The 23265-nt window shown below is 50.4% G+C and overlaps 1 protein-coding gene across 2 annotated transcripts in view; it reads left to right on the top strand.

Moving 5' to 3' along the window:
* KIRREL3 (kin of IRRE like 3 (Drosophila)) overlaps positions 1-23265 on the top strand; it is a 123666-nt gene that overhangs the window by 78026 nt on the left and 22375 nt on the right. For both annotated transcript variants that reach the window (XM_010581374.1, XM_010581373.1), the window contains exons 7-9: positions 18435-18583; positions 18986-19113; positions 21947-22073. In XM_010581374.1, the coding sequence (XP_010579676.1) occupies positions 18435-18583; positions 18986-19113; positions 21947-22073 (404 nt within the window). The remainder of the gene's footprint in view (positions 1-18434; positions 18584-18985; positions 19114-21946; positions 22074-23265) is intronic.

The following is a 23265-nucleotide window of genomic DNA, read 5'->3' as shown; positions in this document are numbered from 1 at the left end:
GCTTCCTTCATCCTCAGATAGAGATACTAGATCTTGGTCTTCAGCCGACATTTATTTTTAATACCTCCCAATGTTTGTCAGTAAACAGCTCTGAACACAAAGGAAAAATGTCTAAACAACATAAATCCCCTTTTCTGGGCATAAATCCACAGCCAGCTCTGCAGGACCATCCCTGCTTTGAATACACGAGCAAGTTGTCACCTTGTTTGAATTTGCAAGGGGTGATAAGTTTTGCACCGCACTTGCACCCTGGATTTTTCTGGCTGGGAAAAGCAAGTGAGGTTAAGCATCTCACCCAAAGATGCTCAGCTGGGGAGCATCTGTGAACTGTGCTGCTCGTTAGCAAGAAGCCACTAAGTCAGCCTTGTGGTCCTGCTGACCTAGGGTTTTAAGCACAGACCCCTCACTCTCTTTGTTAAGGTGGTAAGGGAAAAGAAACAAAATTCAACACAATTTCCCAAGAGGCAAAAATCCCCCTCTGCCTCTATGCAACCCCCCATAGAGAATATAGTTTTGATGAAATCAAGGCAGCTGCTTTTTCCTTAAGAGGTTTTCTTCGTGCTCTCTTATATAATACATCACATATGTGTGTTTTTTAATGCAAGAAAAACCTGGTTAGAAAGGACACCTTGGAGCGATCTGCTCCCAGAGCCCGATTGGAAAGTTACAGCCTGCGCCACATCTTCTCTTTTTGGGGCCGGAGGGGGGGGGTTGGTTAATGATATTTTGTCAAAATTGACAGGTTTCCGTGAAATGTTTGGCCTCAGTGGCATTTCCTAATGGGGGAAAAAGCCAGAACCCCTCTGCCTTAAAATTCGCTTGCATCTCATGATGTTGGGGGGCAGACAGGGCTGGGACAGGTTGTCCTTTGCTGGAGACACAGTTCCTCTGCTCCTTTTCTTAGCTAAGGACACCCTGCAGCTGAAGCTGGAGCTGAAATCCCAATCTTCCTCCCTTACTGGCAGCAACGATTCCTTGACAAGGAGCATCTTTCTCCCCAGGGGCATTTGTTCACCCACAATGTCACCTGGGCTGTCACCGCTTTTGGACACGGGAGAGGCCGATGTCACCAAAAGCAAGCAGAGGGAGTTGGGCAGAGGGCTGGCGAGGCATCGCAGCGATGCGTGAGCAGGGTTTTTTTGGCATAGGGATGAATTAACCCTGGCAGCAGGGTTTTTTGGTCATTTGCCTGTTTTCCCTCTCACCATATAGAGCAATCTTTGCACAGACATATCCTATGGCCCCTATAGGGTCTTATACCCCACCTGGCCTGGGTTTATCCCACCTCCGCTTGGGATCATGTTCCCTTTGCAGCTAAAGAGCAGTTCAGCCCACTGAAACGCTGCTCCACAGCTCCTTGCTGCTGCCGGTGCAGCATCTTCTGCTCGAGAAAGGCTCAAGGGGACCTTGGGCTGCTTGGCAGCACCTCCATGGACGTGTCCCCATCTGCTTTAGCACTGTGAACATGGGGCTGAAAGCCCAAAGAGGCTCCCTGGTGTCCCAACAGTGGTGGGGGAAAGCTGCCCCTTCCTCTCCCCTTCCCTCAAGCCGCTGCCTGCTTCTGCCAGTTCGTTTGCAGGCAGAGCATCACGTAGCCACAGTGCCAGGCTGGAGGAGCAGCGGCAGAAAACGGCTCCACCAGGCAGCGAGCATATGTGCGGGCAAATTGCACCGCCTCATCTTCCTCTAATAGCACGCTTCCCACGCGCCTCTGCCTCTCGGTGGACAATTCTGGGATGGGGAGGGGGGAATTTGGGAATTTACTGACTTTCTTTTGCTGCAAGCAAACAGGCAAGAAAGGGAAAGGGAGAGAGAGTAATTAGCTGTCGCCGTTGTTCTGCCACCTGTGATGGCGGGTAAAATTAATGGAAAGGAACAGAAGTCGGGGCTACGTGAACCGACTCACAACCAAGGCTCCTCTTTGCTCACTTCAGATCTCTCTATTTGCCAATCTTCTCTTGGCTTTTGATGTCTGTTGTGTGTCTGTGGGGTGTTTTTTTGCTGTTATTATTCATCACTCGCAGTAAGAAAGAGAATCTTTAAAGTGGCAGAAGAAAATGGGAAAGTTTAATATTGCAGGAGGCAGAGTCCCTCAGCCTTTTGGGCTCCTCCGATGATGGTTATTTTTGCAGAGTGATGGGGAGTTGGTACAGGCAGGGCAAAAATGCATATCTCACTCTTGCGCATTGATACAGTGCTCTCAACCCCAAGGCTAGCAGAGACCTTTGCAAATAATGTTATCTTTGTAGTCACAGGGAGGGGGGACATTTCGAGCCACCCTCCAGCGTCAGCTGCAGTTCTGGGGACCATTGCACTTCCAAAACAAGGCGTGGGACTGACGGACAAACAGACGTAGATGGAAAGAGAGAGCTCTCCCTCCCCAGCTGCTGCAAGGTGTCTGGCTCTGGCGTTGTGTATGGCAGCTGTGAACAACACGCACAGCTCTCCATAAATGTGTGGCACATGGCAGAAGATCCAGCTGATGCTGCAGCAGAAGCAGAGGTCAGGAGGAGCTGGGAAGCATTGATTGAACAGCCACTCAGGGATGGTGCTACCCCACTTCTTCCTCATCCTCTAGCAGAAGGGGGATTGCAGTTTGTGCAACGCAAGCAAGCTCCACTTGCCCCTGTTGGGCCGAAGGCGAACGTGCCACCTGCCCAAATATTGGTGAAGATCTTCCTGCGTCAACCAGCTTGGTGAACTGCAGCTGCAGGTCAGGGCTTGAGCCACACCATCTTCCCAGATCACAGGGTGCCTGGTCGGGCTGTGCCGGAGCTCGGAGCCAGCCCACAGCATCCCTCTGTCCTCAGCCCCACTGTCATCGCCAACACACCGCGTGGCTCAGCTTGCGGCAGGAGCATTGTTTGTTTGCTCACTCAGTGGGCTCCGGTCTGTAGAAAAGACCTTGTTTGGTAAACAAGGTTTTATCTTTGAACCAACAGCATGCTGTCACTCATCAAATATTAATCCAAACTCAACTGCTTCTTAAAGAGGTTTTCTTTAAAGGTGGTGGGGCTCAAACACACCTGATGGGAAGCAGTGTCCTAGCCTCCCCCTGCCTTTGCACCGGGGAAAACAAAAAGATATGACTTGTTGCTGTTGCAAAGGGGCAACAACAGGCAAGAGATCCAGTGCCAGGCCCATTGCTCCAGCCTGCTCCACAGGGTCCTGGCTCTGGTGGGGATGCAGGGTGGCATCTCCCACCCAGCCTTAGGGAGACGTGTGGATGAAGACCCTCAGAGCCTTCAGTAGATCTGCTGTCTCCAAGGATCGTACAGCATGCCCAAGTACAGGTCTGTGAGCATTTTGGCTGCTGGTCTTGGGAGGGAAAAGTGACAGGCTTGTTGGGGTTCAGGTAGATATGGAAAAATTGCACTTGATATTGAGGAGCTCTGAGAAGAGAAGGAGAAAATAATATGCATTAGCTGTGCTTTGGCCTGCCTGTCTTACACTGTGCCATCTCAGAGGCCTTCATTCCATGGGGACGCATTCCCACATTTTGTTTTAAAAAACCCAGAGGAGAAGTTCAAACTCCACAGAGCATTGCTGCTCTTTTTACTGTGGGTCTTGTCTGCACAGTTCTGGGACCTGCTGGCATCTTACCAGATTTATTCATGAGACACTTCAGGCTGCCACGGAGAAGTCAAGTTCTCCAAGAGCACGTGCCCCGTGTCCTGCTGGAAGCAGCACCGCTGCAGCTTGGAAGTTTGCTCAGATGCTTGAACCAGCTCCCTCGTGGCTTGGCATTGCTTTGCTACATGGCAAAGAGCCAGTGAATAAGGGTGTGTGCTGATGGGTGACATTGGGTGGAAGAGAAGCAAAGCCAGGAGCAGTACAAAACTGGGAGACCCTTATCAAAGGGATGGGGAAGGGAGGAGGGAATGAGCAGATGGCCAGCCTTTGCTTGGCTGGAGTGAATCGTTGCACCTTCACTACCCCAGTAAATGTGGCTGGTTGGACCAACTGATTGCTAGAAGCACATCCGTCATCAGTCGATCGGTCGTGGGCTCAACACATAGACCCAACTTCTCCAAAACAGATCCCCGAGGCAAGAGAGAAAATACAGCCCCTGCCCTAGGCGTGTGGTGATAGGACAGGAGGAAGCCCAGAATGAAGGTCAGCAAGTCACTGATTCATGTGCAGTACCCAGGGATTCCCATCCCTGATTCCTTACACTCACTCCTCAGGGATCAGACCTGCTCGGATGGGGTTCTCTATGCCAGAGGTCTGCCCCCAGGGATGCGTCCAAAGCAGGATTCAAGTGAAGGGAGTCAACCCCCATGTCCAGGCAGTGGGGAGAGCTGGGCTGCTAGATGGATGCACCCTGTTTCATTTGACCATGATGAAGCCACATGCTTCATCTATAGAGCTGAGGAATTCAGCTTTTAGGGAGGGAAGTATCTTGGGAATTGTTTCCTGCTGCCAGGACCATTGAACAGAAGGACAAATCACCCCAGGCACTGGGAGCAGATGTCTCTCTTCCAGCTAGCTCTCCATCGCTCCTTCACTTGGTCAGCTGGGCTTCCAGATGTGCACGACATCTCTGTTCCTGAGTGAAAGGCCAGGGGAAGGCATATTTGAAGTTTAATGCTCTTCCGTGACACCAAAGTTGTCCCTGCCTCATCCATTTAGCTGCCATAGAATATGTTCACAGATCTGTAGGCTGTAAAGGCCAGAAGGGGTTATTGGATCATGGGAAGCTGATGCAGAGATTCAGGGCGATGCATTTCATTGGCAACTTTTGACAGAGTAATGGCAAATGATCCATTTAATGGGCACGCCTGGCGCTGCCTGCAGCCAAGCCACAGCAGTGGCCATTTTCCCTATTCTGGCACTATAAGACCTGAATATATTTTTGTATGGAATTCAGATGGCTTTGAAAAATGTATCCTGGGAGTTGGTGTGTTTGGTATGTTGCTTGCTTTCTTCTGCCCCATTCACAAAAGGCCCAGAATAAAAGTGAACATCCCCCCTGTACCCTGCATTCCCCAGAGCTTCTGATCACTGAGACCACTACCTAATTGGCACATATTTTGCCTCCCCAGCAGTCTCTGCCAAGGAAGGGGGATCTGCAATATTAAGCTCTTATTAAATTACAATCACAGCTCTATTAATATTTAAAAGGGACTGTCAAGGGTTTGAAACACACTACAGAGCAGCCTGCAACTGCAGATAAGGTGTGAAGCTCATGGGCACATGGGCACACTCCACGACGTCTGTCAGGCTCAGTGTCATACTCACAGGGGAAGAATACCCGCACATCTCCGCTGGGGACGGCAAGGGGACCTGGGGCAGCCCCACACGGTCCCGCAGAGCCTCGGGGGTCCCTGCTGACCAGGATACTGCAGAGAGATGATGTGGGGAGCAGCTCACCAGACCTCTGGTCCAGGCAAGAGACATCTCAGCATCTTCAGGTGGAACGGTCACTCTGGTTTTGCAGCCATTTCTTGGTATGCTTAGGACCTTCTTCCCCCTAACAAGCTCCCTCCTTCAGTTCAGCTTGGAGAAAGTGTGCAGGCTCTCCTTGGTTTTGCTGCCTTCCTCCCCCCTGCTCCCATCTGCTCCCTCCTCCTCTGACGGCCGAGGCTGCCGTCTGTCCAGCGGCAGGACACTGCGAGTCCATATGCCGTCCCTCAGCAGGTTCTGTCACCTCTCCCACTGCCTCCCGCAGCCAAACTCGGCAAGGGAGGCAAGAGAAGCTGGAGCAGGGAAAGGGCCCGCAGGCATTTCACAGCAGCAACGGAATAAATCTAATTTATAGACATAGCAAAATGCAGCTAAAGCGGGAGTTGAAATGAATGCAAAGCACACCGAGGTCTCAAGTTATCGGCACTGTAACATTTTTCCTGACTATCTCTGTTTTCCTGCCCGGGTTTGTCTTTGTAGCTTCCTCCCAGACAACTGGACCTTTGCTCTGAAGTGAAAATGAAAGCTGGGGAAAGAAAAAAATAACGGGAAATGAATTCTTCAGATCTCCTTCGTGATGCATCAGCCCCATCTGCCAGCTCCCTCTGACAGGGAGCGAAGCGTGGCTGGGTGGCAGGTGGAGAGGGAAAGACATGCTTTAAAAAAAAACTAATGAAGTAAAATAAAAGGCACCAATATCCCTGCAGCTGGGAAGCGAGGCTGGGCTGCCTGGGGGCCTCCGCCAAGCTGTGCGGCTTCAGGTGAGACCAGGAGGATGAGGTTGGAAGAGCCTCCCTTTGCTCACGGAGGTGTGAGGACAGGGAGATTTGTGTTCCCGTTCCCTGCCTTGTCAGGGTAATGGGAACAAGTGGGTGGGAGATGTTTGGAGGCAGCTCGAACTAATTAGGAGAGAGCATAGAGGAGAGAGAGTCTGATGGCTGGAAAGGGGAAACAAAAAGCGGGGGGAAGGAAAGCGCTTTGTACTCTCGAGCACCACTCCCTGTTGTAGAAATGATTAAAGGTACCCAATTAAATGAGCGATGAAGCAGCCAGCCCAAGCTGCTGTGTTGGATGGAGCTTCTCCAATGGAGGGGGATGGCGGATGGTTTTGCTGGCGTGTTCCAGAAGGGCTTACTGAAACATGGGGTGCACCATGGTTGTGGCCATCCCCATCCTGGCCAGGACTACCGGCATCCCGTTGGGCAGGAGTTGGCAGCCTCACAAGTCTTCCAGACTTTGCTCATGTCCTGCAGTTTACCAACGTTGGAGTGAATCTGTCTCCAAAGCCGCTCATTTCCAGCAAACTTTGCACCCAAATCTCTGGGTGCTAGCAAAGACCTTATGGTTTGCTACCAAGCAAAGCTGCTAACGCTTCTTTTAAGCATCCGTAGGGTTTGGAGAGATCTGAGGGTTGTGTTTTCCCAGCCTCGTTGGTCACCTCTCCTTCAAGACAGGCTCATGGTGACTGGGAAGGTGACTGGGAAGGGAGCATCATTGGCTCCTCTGGCCAGATCTCCTCTCCCTTTGCAAGGAGAGGTGGCAGCTTCTCAAGCCTAATTTAGCAGTCTTTAATCTGAGTTATTCCAAACCACACTTGCCACTTCCTTCATGCATTCCCGCAGGATGATGGGCTGATTTCACAGAACGAAAAGCCTTAAGCAAATCTTGTCACACAAGAAAATTGATTTTTCAAAACTGACTTTTACAAGATTACTGGCGTTTTTTTCCCCTCATCTTTCTTCTATATCATTCCCTTCCAGTCTCACGAGGTGGCTTCAGATCTAAGGAAATTAGAGATGCTGTGACTAAATTGAAAATGTAAAAAGAGGGAGAAGGAGGAAAAAAGAGACACCCAGGACTCAGCACCTCCTCTCCTGCTGCCTCTGAAGGATATGGCTGTGTGTGCTTGTACTTGTGAAGTAGCGGAGATGCCTCCTTCACCTCTCCTACTGCCATAAGCTCCGTGAGACGTCAGAAAAGAGTCTGTCGAAGGGTTATGCAAGCATCTCACAGGGAACATCCCCTGATGGGCATTCCTTGGTGAACGCAAGCTGGATCACAGGGTTTTTTTCTTTCTCTCCCTCAATCCCCCCATTTTATTTTCTCTTTCCAAAGAAAAGCAAGAGTTTCCTCCTGCCGCTCGATTCGGAGACATCTCAATGTGTTTTGTTAAAAACAAAGAAGAGAGAGGAAGAGTTGCCTTGAAGTCGTTTCAGACAGCTTAAAATATGCTAAGCTTTTGTGTTTCTGCGATATAAATAATGAATCCTCTTACAGCTTCTGAGTCGGGAAAGTCGTTGATTTAAGAGGCCTTCAGCTCTGAGGTTTTTCTGCTTTTATGCCAGAGGGTGGGGAACGTGACCAGGGACAAGCAAGGTGTGATTGATGAGGCGGGGTGTGCAAGAAGATCCCGGGATGGAGACAGGGGTTGCGCCCACCTCAGCCCCGCAGGTGCTTTGCTAAAGGATTTCACTTCTTGATTCCCTCTTTGCTCCTTTATTGCTGTTTTCAAGGGTTAGAGGGGGGTTTAGGTGGAGGACAAAGCTGTTAGCATCTACTTCTCTCTCTGTCACCGTCTCTGCTCCAGTAAGCCAGTGGTGATTTGGTGATTGCAGTGGGCAGCAGTTATTGTTCATTTGACTAATTCCCCAAGCAGCATCCTTGGAAATGTCTCTGCTTAAAAGAGCTATCAGGATAGCTGCAAAATGTAGGCCAACATGCATGACGTGAGTATGAGAAAAGCCAGTGGACGCTGGCATCCCAAAATAAACCTGTTGGGTCCCACTCGCCCCCCAGGAACACACGTCCCAGTAATTTCCCCAGTACACATGACTGGTCTTGGACAGTGGCAATCAGAGGGCTCATCCTGCCATATGTAGGCCGTTGGCAAGTGGATCCGCTGCTGAGCTCAGGCAAATGTCGCACAGGCTTGCTCAGCTGGGAAGTCAGGCTGGGTTCATTGGGAAAGAGCAAATCTAGGAGAAAGCAAGGGAAAAGTTGGCACAAGCTGAGCTGGGGCAGTTTCTAGGAGGAGAGGCTTTCCTCTGCAAACCTGGATGACTTCGGTAGCTGTGGTGAGGACGTACTGTGCATCCTGAGCCTCCTTTTTTGCCTTGCATGAAGTTGTCTTGGCATGCTTGTTTGGTGTAGACAGCATCTAGCCTTGCAAAGCCCATCCCAGGAAGACCCAAAAGGGATACTGGTCTCATCCAGCGTCAGATCATGGACTAATAACTCTGTTAACATCAGGTCTTGAAGTTATCCTTGGGTTTCTGTTCCTATGCAAACTCTCTGGAAACTGTTGGCAAATATTAAAGCAAAGGAAGAACACAAGCTGTTGGCTCTGGATTAGAAGGCCATTTGCCTGTAAAGCATCAAGCAATGCTTATTGCTCAGCTCTGCTTTGCTATTGAAGTGTGTAATTAAGGACTTAATGGTTTTTACTTCTGGAGATGACTTTTTTTTGAAAAGCTGTTTCTTGCTGTTTTATACAGAAGTCGATAGGTAATCACAAAGCTCTTATGGGTCAGTCTGTTGTACCAGGGTGCAGCCACATTTGATTATTTTTTTCATAGCATGGCCAAGAAGAGCAGTGTTGTTACCAGGGTGATCTAAGGGCATTCAAGAGACTTGGCCGAGAACAGTGACTTCAGCATAAGTCTGGGGAGGGAGAGAGGGAGAGAGGGATGGTTGGATTGATGGGTGGATTGATGGGTGGATTGATGGGTGGTCGGATAGATAAATTTCGTAGTGAAAAGAAGAACAGATCTTTTGGTGAACTTGCAACTTTATTCTACTTTTCCACCCGTATTTGCCTGTATATTTGCATTAGCACAACAGGAATGTGTTTCTGGATATGTCATTTATTATTCCTCCTTATGAATTGCCAGATCCCCAAGTTACTCACAGTTCAGCCAGCAGGAGCCCGTGTTGCATTACACAGAAATCGCTGCCCTTGGCATCTTCCACAAGAAGATTCCCACATAATTAGGACTCAACCCGTCTTCACCTGGGGTGCATGCCTCCTAGCACAGTTGCCTCTGTTGATAATCCTAACTTGAATCATTTGCTGTAGATGCAGTTCAGCTCTGAATTATTAACTGTTCTGGCAGGACTGGCCAAGGAACCTGCCAGAGAAGGAGCTGTGCCTCACACCAACCTGAGGACACGCCAAAATTCAGAGAGAGCCTAAAAAGGGATTCTGAATGGTGGGATGGCAATAGTAGCTGTCCTGGGGAAGGAAGGGCTTTGCGGGGAGGGGACTTGGTGAGTTTGCTCTGAGCTGGGGCTGGAGAGTCAGAGGGAAATGGCTCAGGCTGGTGGGCACCATGTCCAAATCAGGGACCATCACCTGGCTGTTGGTCACCCACCTTGAAGAATTAATATAAACCTGTCCCGAGGTCTGTCTCCTCTCTCCATGCCAGCAAGAGGTCAGCCTGGTGCATGCTGAAGCCCTCTCACACTACAGAGATCAAACCACAAAGCCCTTGAAAACTTCCCAAAATCAAGCCCAGGTCAAATACTCAGAGGAGCTTTAGGAATCAGCCAAGAAAGAGAAAACCCTTTGAAAAGCCCCAGCCACCCGACAGCTCTCTGGCCATGCATGAATCCTGTGCACAGGAAGGCAGGAGCCATTCCTGTCCACTGTGCCCATCGTTTCTACCCTGAAGCATGCAGATTAGGTAGCTTCAGTGATCCGAAACATGCCGTCCCAGCCCAGCGCCGGCTTCGAGATCCCCCTGGCAGCAGATTTCTTATGCTTATGAAGAGCTGGGGCTTCTGTCTCCAGTTACCACCCTTTTTTTTTCCTGCAAACCCCAAAGGAATTGCACAGCAAGGTGTAAAGTTGCAAAGGGCACAAGCACGGGTGATGTATTTTAGGTGAAAAATAAGAGCTGTAGTAGAGGGAAAGGCAAGTTTGAACAGCTTCATGGCACAGCTTCACTTTGCACTAAGCAGGAGGATAAACACGGTGCTGGAGAATTAGTGCTTCGACATGCCAGCATCCATAAATCTGGCTAAAGAAATTCTGCTACGGGGGTGGAGTGGGGTAGGAAGACCCCAGAAAGGACTAATCCCGTTAAATGATTTGAGGAAACACAAACCACGTGATGAAATTGGATTACCCGATCCATGCAAGAAATAATAGTTAAGCTGTTAGTCATGTCTATTGTGTGGCAGGATAAGTCAAGACAATGTAGGCAGGAGAAATGAAATGCAGCATTGCTGCCGAAGGGGTAAAATCCCCCTGGGAGAGGTGACACCTATAAGCTCTTCCAGAACTAAGGGGTGACTCACATCCCCAGCATTTCCCCAGGATAAGCAGTTTTGGCAGCTAGCTGTCGTAGCCTGCTCCTTCAGACCCATCTGAATGGTTTTAAACTTTCTCTGCACCTAGAAAAACCAGGAATTTAACGTTAGTAATTTAACTTAGAAAAAAAAAAAGTACAGTTTTTATATGATCCCATGACTCCGGGGCAAAGGATTTAAGGAGGAGAGAGGAGTTACTGCAAAAGAGGGTGGACTTGTGAAAGGGGAGGGGCAGAAAAGCATCCATCGTGGCAAGAGAAGCGCCGAAAGAGGGATTAATGGGGACAGGATTGGTGCACAGCCCTCTCGTGTGAGGGGGTGGAGGAGGAGGGGGGATTTTAAACAGCGGGATTAAAAGAGCGCCAGATCTAAAGCATCTGCATTTTGTTTTGATCTGTCAAGGAAACAGCTCGATTTGCAGAAGGAATCACCCAGCCAGTGAAGTTTTGTGCTTTTCCTTTGAAATAGTAACAGCTTTTCCGTCAGCGCGTCTCTGGTTTCCTTCCGGGGGGATGAGCGTCCTTACCAGCCCCTTGTGCAGGGAAGGAGCCGGGGGGCACAGCGGGCTGTACTTTGGCCAACAAGTCCCTGCTGCAAACGCCGGTGTCCATAATCCTCAACGGTCTGCCCCGCACCGCTGCGAATATCAGCGACCCAGGCACATGGTCCAGCATGGGATGCACGTGTACCGAGCAGGTATTAATTCTCACCATCCCCCGGCCAAGCCACCCATGGGGTCCATGGCCACCTTGCATCTCTAGCATGCACAGAGGTCCATGCAGCACCAGCTGCAAACCCCAGTCGTGCCCAGTCCTGGGGCTGCAGTGCGTAGCGTTATGCCATTGATGATCTGCACGGCTCATCAGCTGGCTTTAACTATTTACAACGGTTGATCAGTCAAGTCATTGACCAAGGTAACAGCTTTGTTTACTTCTTCCCCTCTGCTTCAATTTGTTCTGATCACTGTGCTAAGCGAAAGGCTATTTTGATGGTTTTCTCACCAAAATGAACTGCAGCTTGTACAGGCTGTGCCAGTGACACAGCTTTAATCGTGCCATCTGGGAGAGAGAAACCTTCTCGCCCTGGTATCTCCAGACTCCCGCGCTATGGGCAGCACAGACTTGGCCCCAGGGTGCTCATGCCCATCTCTGCTCCGGTAGCCTGATGCTCTCTGGAGAGCTGGACTCCTGTTGCACATTTTCAGGAGTGATTTGGGGAGCTCTGAGTAGCCCCTTCCTGCTTCTTCCCACCCATGGGACCTGCTGATGGCAAGGAGGAGGTGCAAAACCAGTGCACCGAAGACAGGCACCTCCCTTAAAGACTGCAGTTTGATGAGCAATCAGGCTCGTCACCGGCCTCCTGGCTTGAGATTAGAGAGGAAATCAAGCCAGAGTTTTCTTCTGCACAGTGAGGTGTTATTATTATCATCAAACCCCAGAGTGTTTAAAAACAATCAAACCCCAGTAGCGGCAACTGGTATATCGCAGCAAGCGCAATCAGACACCAAACATGTCCTTGTCTGGGATTCAAGTCTGAACTCTTGAAATTTGGGAAAAGGTTGCAATCTTTCTCGCTGTTTATTTGTTTCTGAAGAAAAGCCACATAGGGAAAAAGAAATAAGCGGGGGGAGATTAGCAAAGTTGGCATCTCCACTCTGAGGTGCAGCATCTCCACCCTTAGGACCTGGGGTTCACTTTGCGGTGGAGCCAAGATGCCCGCGTCGGGGATGGAGAAGTTTGGGAAGAGGCCGTTGCTGCAGCAGCCATGCATGGATGGAGGTTTGTCAGGATGGGAGCTGGAGGCTTGGAAGCCTTTCCTTGAGTATGGTGGGTACCATCGGCTTTGCTCCCCCAGCCTGCATGCTCAAGGACCAGCCAGCCATCAGCAAGGATGCTCAGTGCTTTGCTCAGGGCTCTGCCCTCCCCAGCTTGATCAAACCCCAAGCTGGAAGGCCCAGCCTTGTAATTTAGATGGCGGAAAGATTACCTATCGCCTGCGCCGGCTGATAAATTAACCCGCTGCACCGGCACAGAGGGAGGACGGCAGACATGCGGCTGAGGAACCACACAGGGCCCACACATCTTCATTAGGGAGGGAGCAGGCAGGAGAAGAGGAATAACCCCATAGATTACCATTATGGAAATTTACTCTTAATAAAGAAATAATTTGCGCGATGCATCACGCCGGAGCCATGCAGGGGGGTAGCGTGACACTGCTCAGGCTGTGTTGCTCACTCCATCATTTCTCACAAGAAATGTCACTCATGGGAGATGCTCTGCAAACATGGAGCTGCCAGCACAAGTCATCTGCTGTCCTTGGCCATCTCAGACCTCCAAGGGATGCCAGCACATCATCCCTGAAACACCATCCTTCTCCATCAGCTCCTCCCCGTGGAGGATGCCAGGGTTACAGGGACAGTGGAGGGATGCAGGATGGTGCTCACAGCATCCCACTGGCAGCCGTCACGCATGGAGACAGCTCCTGTCTGAGGATGAGAGGGGACTGCCACGTTATGGCACTGGAATTGAAGGTACTGCTAGCAATAAAGCAACAAAACCCATTCTCTGAGCAATTTGTAGCAATTAATAGCCATTCCCAGGAATGAAATGTTAATTAATTCATTCCGTGAGCCATGCATTTATTTAAGGTATTTGTGGGTGTTCTTGGTACTTTTATTAAGCAATTAAAATGCGTCCAAGAAAATATTTATCTATTTTAAGTCATTCTTAGTAAACACAATTTATATGGCAAGCAACTGCTTTATTTTGCATTGTTAATTAAAAATAATGATACACTCCACTTCCCTGGGTTACACGCCATCAGAGCAGCCGATCTGCTGGGAGGTCTGGTTTGAGGAGTGCGTGTGCTGCTGGCAACTGCAAAAAAACCTCCTTAGCAACAATCCACGTAGCCTGCAATATGGATTTAAGTAGTGATTGATGGGGCATTATAGAGCTCAGAAAGCCCCAGCATCCCTGTGCTGCGGGGTGGGTGCTAGCGATGCCCCTCCACTTGTTCCTGTGCTGCTGGGAGATGCTGGAGAGAGCCGTGGCCTGATGAGGAGCTTTATAAAGAAGAGTGTATACGAGTCCTACAGCCTTCACAGGGCTGTAAAGTAAATAGCTTGTTCACACATGCTGTTTGTTGAAGAATTACAAGACCTTGTACTGCAGACAGAGGAATTTATTTGTTACGGTGAGCTTGGGCAGCGCTCAGGCAGATGAAGTCCTCGCTAGCAATGCTCCTCTACGTCCCGATGCTCTACAGGGCACGTCACGCTCTTGTTGCAAACACGGTTAGATCTTCATGGGCTCCACGAGCCTGGAAGCCTGGCCAGAAGCAGGGTCCTTGGGGGGAAGTGATGGAGCTGCTGGGTAAAAACCCCTTGTGCAGAAGACTCAGCTGAGCAACTTCCACCGAGATCCTGGGAGGAAGCACAGGAGCTTCATCCCAGCTTTTGGCAAATTTCGTTCAGAAACCTGAGCAGGTCGCTGAAGAATCACAGATGTATGAAAACTGAAACAAAGTCACAGCATTGTTTGTGAGCTAACATATCCCAGACGGTCCTTTCTTATTTGCTTGTGTGCGCTCCTAGCTGGGAAGCAATCAATGGAGTCAGAAAAATAATATTTCCCTGGAGAATGTTGCTTTAGAAAAGTCCCCCCCGCCCTCTTATCTTTAAGTGTTAAAAGGACCCAGTACAGGGTTTTTTCTTATTATTCTTTAATGACTGTTTTTTCATTGCTGTCTGCAATAACCCCTTTGAAGCTTGGATCGAAATATCTGTTTCCTGGTTGAAATTTGTTTTCCTCCATCAGCCTGGCCGATTCAATTTCCAGAAGACACTGAATTGGGAGGCACTGGGCACTCCCTCCAGAGAGGCCAGAGGAAAACAAACGCAGGTTAGAAATACAGGGAAGTAACAAAGTGAAACTCAGACCAGAGGGGAAGAAATGCCTGTCTGGGGAAACAGGCTGAGATGGTGCTTGGTGAAGAGAAAGGAAGATGAGAAAATGTGCAAAGCCTGAGGGAATGAGGAACAGCAGCAGATAGGATACTAGGTCTGCATTGGCCATACGGATGGGATAGTGGGGAGAAGTGGTGAATTTGGAGCTAGGTCCTCACAAGGTGCCTGTTGGGCGTAGAGAGCAGACAGTGAAGGTATCTCACCGTGATGCTGCCACTGTCACCCCATGGGGACCACCCGAGAAGCGCAGGGAGGATGGGATGGGTCCCGTGGCATCCCCTCTGCCATGCTAACCTTCAGCGTGGAGAGCCCAAGGGAATCATAGGAACAGGTCCTTTGGGCAGGATCCCCGAGGGCAGAGCCTCATCCCTCTCCTGGGGCAGGCTTAGAGCAGGGGGAGGACACAACGATGCTGTGCTCCCCCTGCACAGACCTGTCCCTGCAGCCCCTGTAATATGATTTGGCTTAGGAAGAAAACCAGCAGCAAAAAATGACAGGTGAGTTAGCGGCTGAGTCATATGAGAGACTAAAGGAGGTAAATTTATATAGTCTGGAAAAGACCCTGGGCAACAGGTTTGCAATCTATAAATAGCTTCAAGGTAACAATATAAATGAAAGAAGCCCCTGCTCTCAAGGGTGGTAGGACAAGGAGAGCTGGCTGGGAGCCAGGCTCGATGTAATAAGGCTGGTGAGACATTAGGAAGAAATCATGAAGAGCCAAAGCAGTGGAGGTGGTGGACAGGACTGCTGGAGCATCCTCCGCATCTTCTCGGCTCCATTTTATTCAGATTCTGTTTATAAATAATTACTGAAAGGTTTATAGGTGAGTAAGACATGTTATGGGCTTGTTAAAAACATGAGTAACTTGCCTTCTGGCTGTCCACAAGCACATCGCGGGAAGCTTTACAAGAGGGTTATCAGCTGTCGTTATTAAAAAACAATTTGACATTATAAAAGATCTATACTGCTTGTTCAGCCACATTGATTTAGCAGTGTTAAGCCTTGGAAAACTGGAGCGAGAACCTTGATCTCTGCTGAAGCACGAAAAATTGCTGTTTGTGACACATCTCTGCGCACGGGAAATCCAGTTTTGCGGAAGCGATCAGTTTTGAACAAATACATGAAGCACCGTGCCACAGTTGTTGGTGTGTTTTCCCAAGCCACTGCAAAGTCAAACAACTCTTGGAAACCTTGCCCTCCGTTTTGTTTTCTTTTGCAACATCCAGGAGGATCTCAGCTGAAGTCTGCCCAGCTCGAACCCACCTCCAGACAGTTCTCCACCTGATTTCCAAACCCTGGTGCCCTCCACGTCTCTGCTGGGAGGAGGAGCTGCAGGCAGGCTGCAAGGACATGACCCAGGGAGCTCACAAGTCACTTTTATCCTCATCTTGAAACCTCCTTCTTGTCCTTTGCAGAGCAGGGAAGGTGGTTTTGTGCAAAATAACCAGGAAAGTGCCAGGCGCCAGAGAAGCGCTGGATTCCCCCACAGGTTTGGTGCCGCACGCACTCCGTCCCATTGACTGCTGCAAGGAAATGGCATCTGGTGCCTCCCTTGAGCACTAGAGTAGCAGAACAAGACCCTTCAGAGGCTGGAAATCTGCTTGTGGCTGACAGCCTCTATGGGGACAAAGTTGTAAAAGGAGCTTAACAGAGCAGAAATACTCCTGACGAAAAGCACAGGGTATTCCACGTTCACCAGTTGAAGTTTCCCTGTCCCTCTAGCTTTCTACCGTCCTTCCTTCCTTGCTTTCTTTCATCAAGTGTTCAGACTTTAAGCCTTTTGACCAGCAAACCAAACAGGAGGCAATAAGGACGTGTCTCTTCTTCACCCCACAACCTATGCAAAGCTTCAGGGATGAGATACCGGGACTCTGGCAGATCCCCCCAGCTCTCTTCTGCCACAGCCCGGGGAGAAGGAGCATCCCAAGGGACAAGCTGCTGCTGCAGCACTGGCAGATGCTCTCCATGATGGGCAGCATCCTTCCTGCAGCAGGGAGGCAGCAGGGCAAGACACATCCCAGCAGGAGGCAGGGAAGCATGATGCTGAGCTCAACCTTGCTGGCTGACCTCTCGCAAGCCCCTCGGCTTGGGTTGCAGTTCCCTCTGGAAGGAGAAAGGCATCACCAAAGCATCATTGACCATTCAAACCTTTGGAGCAGCACCTGGCAGGTGTTGCTTGTGCTGGTTTTTCCATACAAGGAAACTCCCTCATTAACACACGAAGCGCAGCCCTAGAAATAAAAGCGGCGTCTCTTGATTAATTATTGAAGGGGGAGTCCGGGGAGGAAGGGAGGGTAGGGAAGCTGAAGTGGCCAGTCAGCATCTGTTAGAGTTGCAAAGATAAATGAAATGAGAGAGCAGATAAGTGCATACAAATCAGCTTACATCTGTACCGCTAATACATCTCTTTCAAAATGCTTGTGTCATCAGATGGTGGGTGAAGCCTTGCAGGTCAGCTGTCCTGATTCAATTAGGTTCACATTAGCAGGTGCCAGGGGAATTTGCTCTAGCTGCACAGTTAGAGCGTTTTCCAGCCTGCCATGGACCAGCATTTCGCTCTCACTCCAGCCCCACGGAGGCACTTGGAGAAGCCGTCCGTGCCTACAGACCCTCTGTATGAGTTCACTGTAGCTCCAGTTGTCTTTGGTTGCCTTTGGGGCAGCACAAGTCTGGCATTAAAGCAAGGGGAACCCATAGCAGAGCAGTGGGAATGGGCAGAGGAGAGCAGTAAAGGCAGGAGCAGGAGACCCGTGGGAGGACCATGAGCAGACGCTGTTTGCTTGAAGGGGACAGCTTCCCCAAAACCACCCCACCGACCCCCCCATGGGAAGCAGCATCTGTGGCTCATCTCTCCAGCGCTGAATGGGGCAAGTCCAGCTCACAGTGCCTGCATCTTTCCCCAACCCAAACATCCCAACCCATCCAACACAACCAGAGGAGAGCAGCCCTGAGACAACAGAGGCAGACATTCCTCAGGGAAATCCTCTTCCCTCTAATTTACCTGTCAGTTGTTTTGGGAGGATTATTGTATTTTTTTTCCCAGGCTGCTGCCTATGATTTCTTTCCCTTCCCCCAAAGAGCGGCTGGAGTTTCACACCAGCCTGACAGCATCTCCTGTCTTTCCCACCCACTCCAGAGTGGCAGGTTGCCAGATGGTGCCCCATTAGGTCACATTTGCTCATTGTTTGGCAAACAGCGGCTTAATTCAAGTGCTGAGTTGACAGCTTGTTCTCCGAGACAATTTGCAAGTTGCAGTGTTGCAAATGCCAGCTTGGCTTTTCAGGGTAATGTTATTTCAGCTGCCTTAAAGGGATAAAGTTCTCTTTGATTGGAGAAAAAAAGAAGAAAAGGGTGAAAGTGGGGGGAAGCTGAAAAAGTTTTTAGTGGTTTTGATGCGGAAGGACCAGCAGTGTTGGTTGGCAAGCATTCAGAAAGGGACTGCTCTCCTGGCACCATGGTTTTCCATCAGCAGAGAGCCTCCATGTCCCATCACTCCTATCATTGAGGTCTACCACTCATGCCCCACAATCCTAAGGAATTAGGTGTATTTCCAGTGAAACAGCCTTTCACAGGGAAATAGCAATTTTGGTTTATTTTGGAGAGGTTTCAGTAGGGATGTACACATACATCGCTTTGGCGTCACCTCCAAAACCCACGGTTATAACCCCTACATCATGGGCAGTGATGTAGGGATGATGCGGATGATGCCGAGGACAAGTGCACCATGATGATGCTCTTTCTTCTTCAACAGGTGGGCAAAAAAAGGCCAGGTTATAAAGGAAGCGTCCGGTGACTTCTACGAAACCATCGTGGACCACACCTTCTTCTTTGAGCCTGTCTCCTGCGAGGTCACCAACGCGCTGGGCAGCACGAACATCAGCAGGACCGTGGACGTCTACTGTAAGTAATCTGTCAGCTTGAGACTGGCTTAGCAGGGCTAGCAGAGCTGCTGAAAATTAACGGGAAGGGGTCATGGCTAGATCTGACTTGCCCGGGGTGACCAGGACTTGCTGGGCTCTCTTACAGCTCAGACTTTGTAAATGCTCTGGTGGGGGGAGCCATGATTTCCTCCAGCCTTACAAGCGCACAGCTCATGATGGTGGTCCTCAGGGAGCTGGTCATTCTGGGGTTGCAGCAGGCACCTGTCTCAGGCTCTTCTTTATTTGGAGGTCTTACATGGCTGTGACCCATAGGTCCATCAAGACCTACCACTGCTTCCTCTGACACAGTGACCTCTTTGGTTTGAGAGTTTCTGGCTGGCACAGCCCATCACTGGGAATAACTCTGGTCTCCTCTGTGCAGTTGGGCCCAGGATGGCAACAGAACCGCAGTCCCTCCTGGTTGACCTGGGCTCGGATGCAGTCTTCAACTGTGCTTGGACTGGGAACCCATCTCTCACCATCGTCTGGATGAAGCGAGGCTCAGGCGTGGTAAGAATCACAGCCGGTGCGGTGGAGAATGGCACATTCAGGGCTTGAGGTGCTGCGTGATGTTCCCCACGGAGCAAAGCCCATACCTATAGGCTGGGAGCTCCTGGCTGGCCAAATGCTGGACCTACGAGGCTCCTCCAAATGCAGGGGACAATGTGACATTGCAGAGCAGTGGCTCCCAGGCTGCAGGTCTGCAAGGCTGCGGCGTGTGTCCCCGGTTAGTCCAGAGAAGTGCATTAAGCAGTAAAGGCTTTATTGCCTTTGTAATATATTGGATGAAAACGTGTGTGAATCCATGAGATATTTAGATGGCAGGCTGGAAAGTCAGCCCTGGAGTCCCGTTTGGGAGAGGCAAAGGGAAAACCAGACTGCTGATAATCACTGCCATCACTGCCGCAGAGGAATCGAGGCAGCGGGTTGTCTGACCCTGCCCCATTGAGCCCTAGCAGAGCCACCTTCCAGAGCGCACGCAGCTCTCGCCTGCAGATGTTTGCAAAGGAGTCCTAATAGAAGGAGAATCGATTCCCATGATGATGGGCATAAGGGTTGAACAGAGGCCAGAGCATCACTTAACCTCTCGCTGACAGGTAGCGCTTCTGCAAATCACCTGCGTGTGGTCCTTTCTGGCCTCCAGACCTGTGAGTTCACAATCTGACGCATTCACCTCAGCTCGCCTCCGCTGTGGGCTGGAGCCTGCTCAAGCCAGGGGAGTCTAGACCTGGCCCAGCAGACTTCTCCACGTCTCTTTTGTCCTGAAAAGCAAAAGGAGCTTTGCAAATATTAATCGCGGCTCAGTCAGCCCAGGGAGGCGTGAGATACTCTCATCCCCTCTTTACAGACAGGAGGGCTGAGCAAAGCCACGTTAAGAAGCTAAAGGAGGGCTGAGATGTGAAACTCATCCAGAAGGCGCACGCAGGTTTGGGTTTGAAAAGCATCTTTCAGCTTCGTCTGGGCAGATGCATCCTGAAGTTGATGAGACAACGCTGACTTACTCAGCACAAGCCTAGGTATTATCAGAGAGCTGGACTCAGACGGGAGTGAGATGAACGGGCTGAGTCGCTCTCCTGACCTCTGTTCACCAGGCACAGACGGAGGAGGGGAGCAGACATTGAGGCATTAACTGCTGGGGTATTTTTTCCAAACCATAATGACCTCGGCGAAGGCCATCTCCTGGGAGGTAATTATAGACTTGGGAGAGCTGATGGCTCGAATCAGCGAAGGAATCCCAGTGGGTCAATAATCCCTGGGTGGTTTCCCATCCCACAGCTGCAGTTGTTGTTTCTCTGGATTATTATCATTATAGGCAATGCTCTCGCACCATAGACTTCCATTTCATTTTCTCAAAGCCGCTGGAGTGTGCAGGATGGTTGAAAGAAGCCACGCACAGCGAGGACGAGGGCTTCCTGACCCTCGCCATCCAGCCCCAGCCACACATCAGGGCTTGCCTGCGCTAACTGGCAGCACCCAGGCAGCACGCAGGCAGAGCAGCCTTCTCCCTTTTTATTTGGCTCCCTCTAGCTGACTTGTGCTGGCTTGGAGCATCTCAGGGCGTCAGGACAGACCCACCGGCTCGTTTAACCCAGCAGAGATGCTTGTACTGGTCAGCAGAGCCGCCTCCATCTCCCCCGAGGGGATGCTGCATGTAAAGCCCATCAGTGGCCAGCCGTCGCAGTGGGATGTGGGATCAGGGCTGCTTTTTTTCCCAGCCCCTCTGCTTTCAGAGCCAGGTCGAGGTCCCACAGGATTGCCTTCTATCCTGCTACTTTCCCAGAAGGAAACAAATCAGAGACTGAAGTGAGGGTGGGGCCAAGTGAGCACAGGCATTTGCATGGATATCTTTGTAACTGATGCTAAAACAGTGGGTTTAAAAGGGATCTGAAACTCTGTGCCTCTTCCTCATGCCACATTAGGGGTGGGACCCCCATCTTCTTGCTACAGGGAGACCCAGATCCATGTCCAACCATCACTCAGGGCTTTGCATGAGCACTAATTTCTGAAGGCATCAGCTGTAGGAGCCGCAACCAGCAGAGCCGGGGGCTCACCAAGCAAGCAGGTGCTGGAAGGAGGAGAGGTGATGGGCTGGCCCCAGCCTGCAAAGTCCTGGGGGAGAGAGGCGAGGGCAACCGGGAGGAATTAGCTCCCACACACACGTTTCCAGCACGGAAACGCATTGCTCCAAAAGCCGCTATTTGTTGTAGAACTGCCATGTTTTTTTAAATACCACCAGTGCTGGGATACTGCTGACAGCCTCAGCCAGACTGCTCTGCTTTAGCAATTTTCAAGGTTTAATAAAGCTGCTAATTGCACTGCTGGGGCAGGAGGGCAACATGGCTGATAGCCACGTTGCAGCCGGTCTGTAGGGAGGGCTTGCTAAAAGCAGCTGAGATTTCCCTGGCTATCCAGACCCGGTTTCCAGGGGGCTGCCAGCTCTCCAGGTTGGTTTCCCACCACTTCTGGGTTTGAAATCCCCGAGTCAATCCTGGCAGCCTCCCCTGCACCCGCCAAAGGTGGAAGTGCAAGTGTGGAGCCTGGTTCTCTCGATGGCTTTTCTGCTCCGGGTTACAAGGCAGCTATGTCACTGCAGCTACCAAAATTTTTCTCGTGTTTTGAACTTCTTGCAAAACTGGTGTTTGTAAAAATTTGAATGAATAGGAACAGGACTTATATTTCCCCCCCAAAACTGGATCATTTCTTTATTCCTTGATATTTCCATGCCACGTAAGACTTTGGGCTCATCTGCTTCATTTTCTCTAGGCTGCCCTGGAGTTTGTAACACGTCTCTTGTTCTACTTCGCATCGGCCCTCCCAAAAGCAACCCTCTCCTCTCTTTCAGGTCTTGAGCAATGAGAACAAGCTGACCCTGAAGTCTGTCCGCCAGGAAGACGCTGGAAAATACGTGTGCCGAGCCGTGGTCCCGCGGGTCGGCGCGGGGGAACGGGAGGTGACGCTCACCGTCAACGGTACCTCATGCTTTCCTATTGCTATTCTGTCCTGCCATCTCATTGCTTTGTTCCTGTTGCTCACATTGCTGAATTATCCCCTCAGCTATTTGCTTCCAGAGCGAATCCTACCCACAGATGGATCAGGGAGGGTCCTGCCCTGCAGGCAACATGAGTAAATTGGATTTTGCATTCATTTGCCTGGAGATGCATGGGTTAAAGCAAAAAAACCCCAACATTATCTAAGACCTGCATGGTTCCTTATTATCAACAGGGGTTTATTGAGTAGTTGGGAGCTGGCGTCTTTAAATCTTTAATAGATTTATCTTGCAAAACCCTTGCAAGGTCGGAGAGCACTGTTGTCTCTGTTGTACATCCAGAGAGCTGGGAATTGAGCCTGGATCCGAGACCAGCAGCCTAATCACTCTCTCAGAGCCCACGTGAGGACACCTGTGCGAGGCAGCAGTGCTATATAGCTCCTCCACGGCTTCTTGGGGCTCACCCAGCACTGTATCAGGATGTGGCCCAGACCCGCACCCAGAGCTCTGGAGTTTAATGATGACCTGGCCAGGACCCTGCAGCAGCCGATAACAAATTTCAGCCTAAATATGGAAGGGAAAGATCCAGGCAGGCTGCAAATAGTAGAAATAGAGTATGAATTTTGCATTGTCTCTCACCTGCATGACAAACTGGCAGGCTTCAGTCCCCGCTCACTGTCACAAAGAGAAAAAAAATAAGTGGGGAAGCAGCAGAGGCAGTAGCAAGCGTTGATTTTAAATGCAGCTAATGCAGATGGGTAGGTGCCCCATCCCTAGAAACATTCAAGGTCAGGTTGGACAGGGCTCTGAGCAACCTGATATAGTTGAAGATGTCCCTGCTCATTGCAGGGGGGGGTTGGACTAGATGACCTTTAAAGGTCCCTTCCAACCCAAACTATTCTGTGATTCTATAATGCTAGAAATGGAAGCCAAGGGCAACGCAGCAGGGAACTGAAAATCAACCACTCCCTTGACTTCAACTCAGCTCCTCGGTGCCTGCATGCTCCTTCCCTGGCGGCTGCTGGCTTTTAATTACAATTAAACTAGCTCATGGAAAACAAAGCAACAAATTAGCACAAACAAAGAACCTGCTCCTTTTCTGACACCTACCAGGCACGTGGCCGCCTTGAACACAGAGCAAAGCACTTGGCAGGCTCCAGGCCATTTGCAGCGTG

This window comes from Haliaeetus leucocephalus, unplaced genomic scaffold (genome assembly GCF_000737465.1).
Source record: "Haliaeetus leucocephalus isolate CR32 unplaced genomic scaffold, Haliaeetus_leucocephalus-4.0 Scaffold773, whole genome shotgun sequence".
NCBI lineage: Eukaryota > Metazoa > Chordata > Aves > Accipitriformes > Accipitridae > Haliaeetus > Haliaeetus leucocephalus.
Note: the sequence above shows the minus strand (reverse complement) of the source record. Positions and strands in the feature narration are given on the sequence as shown.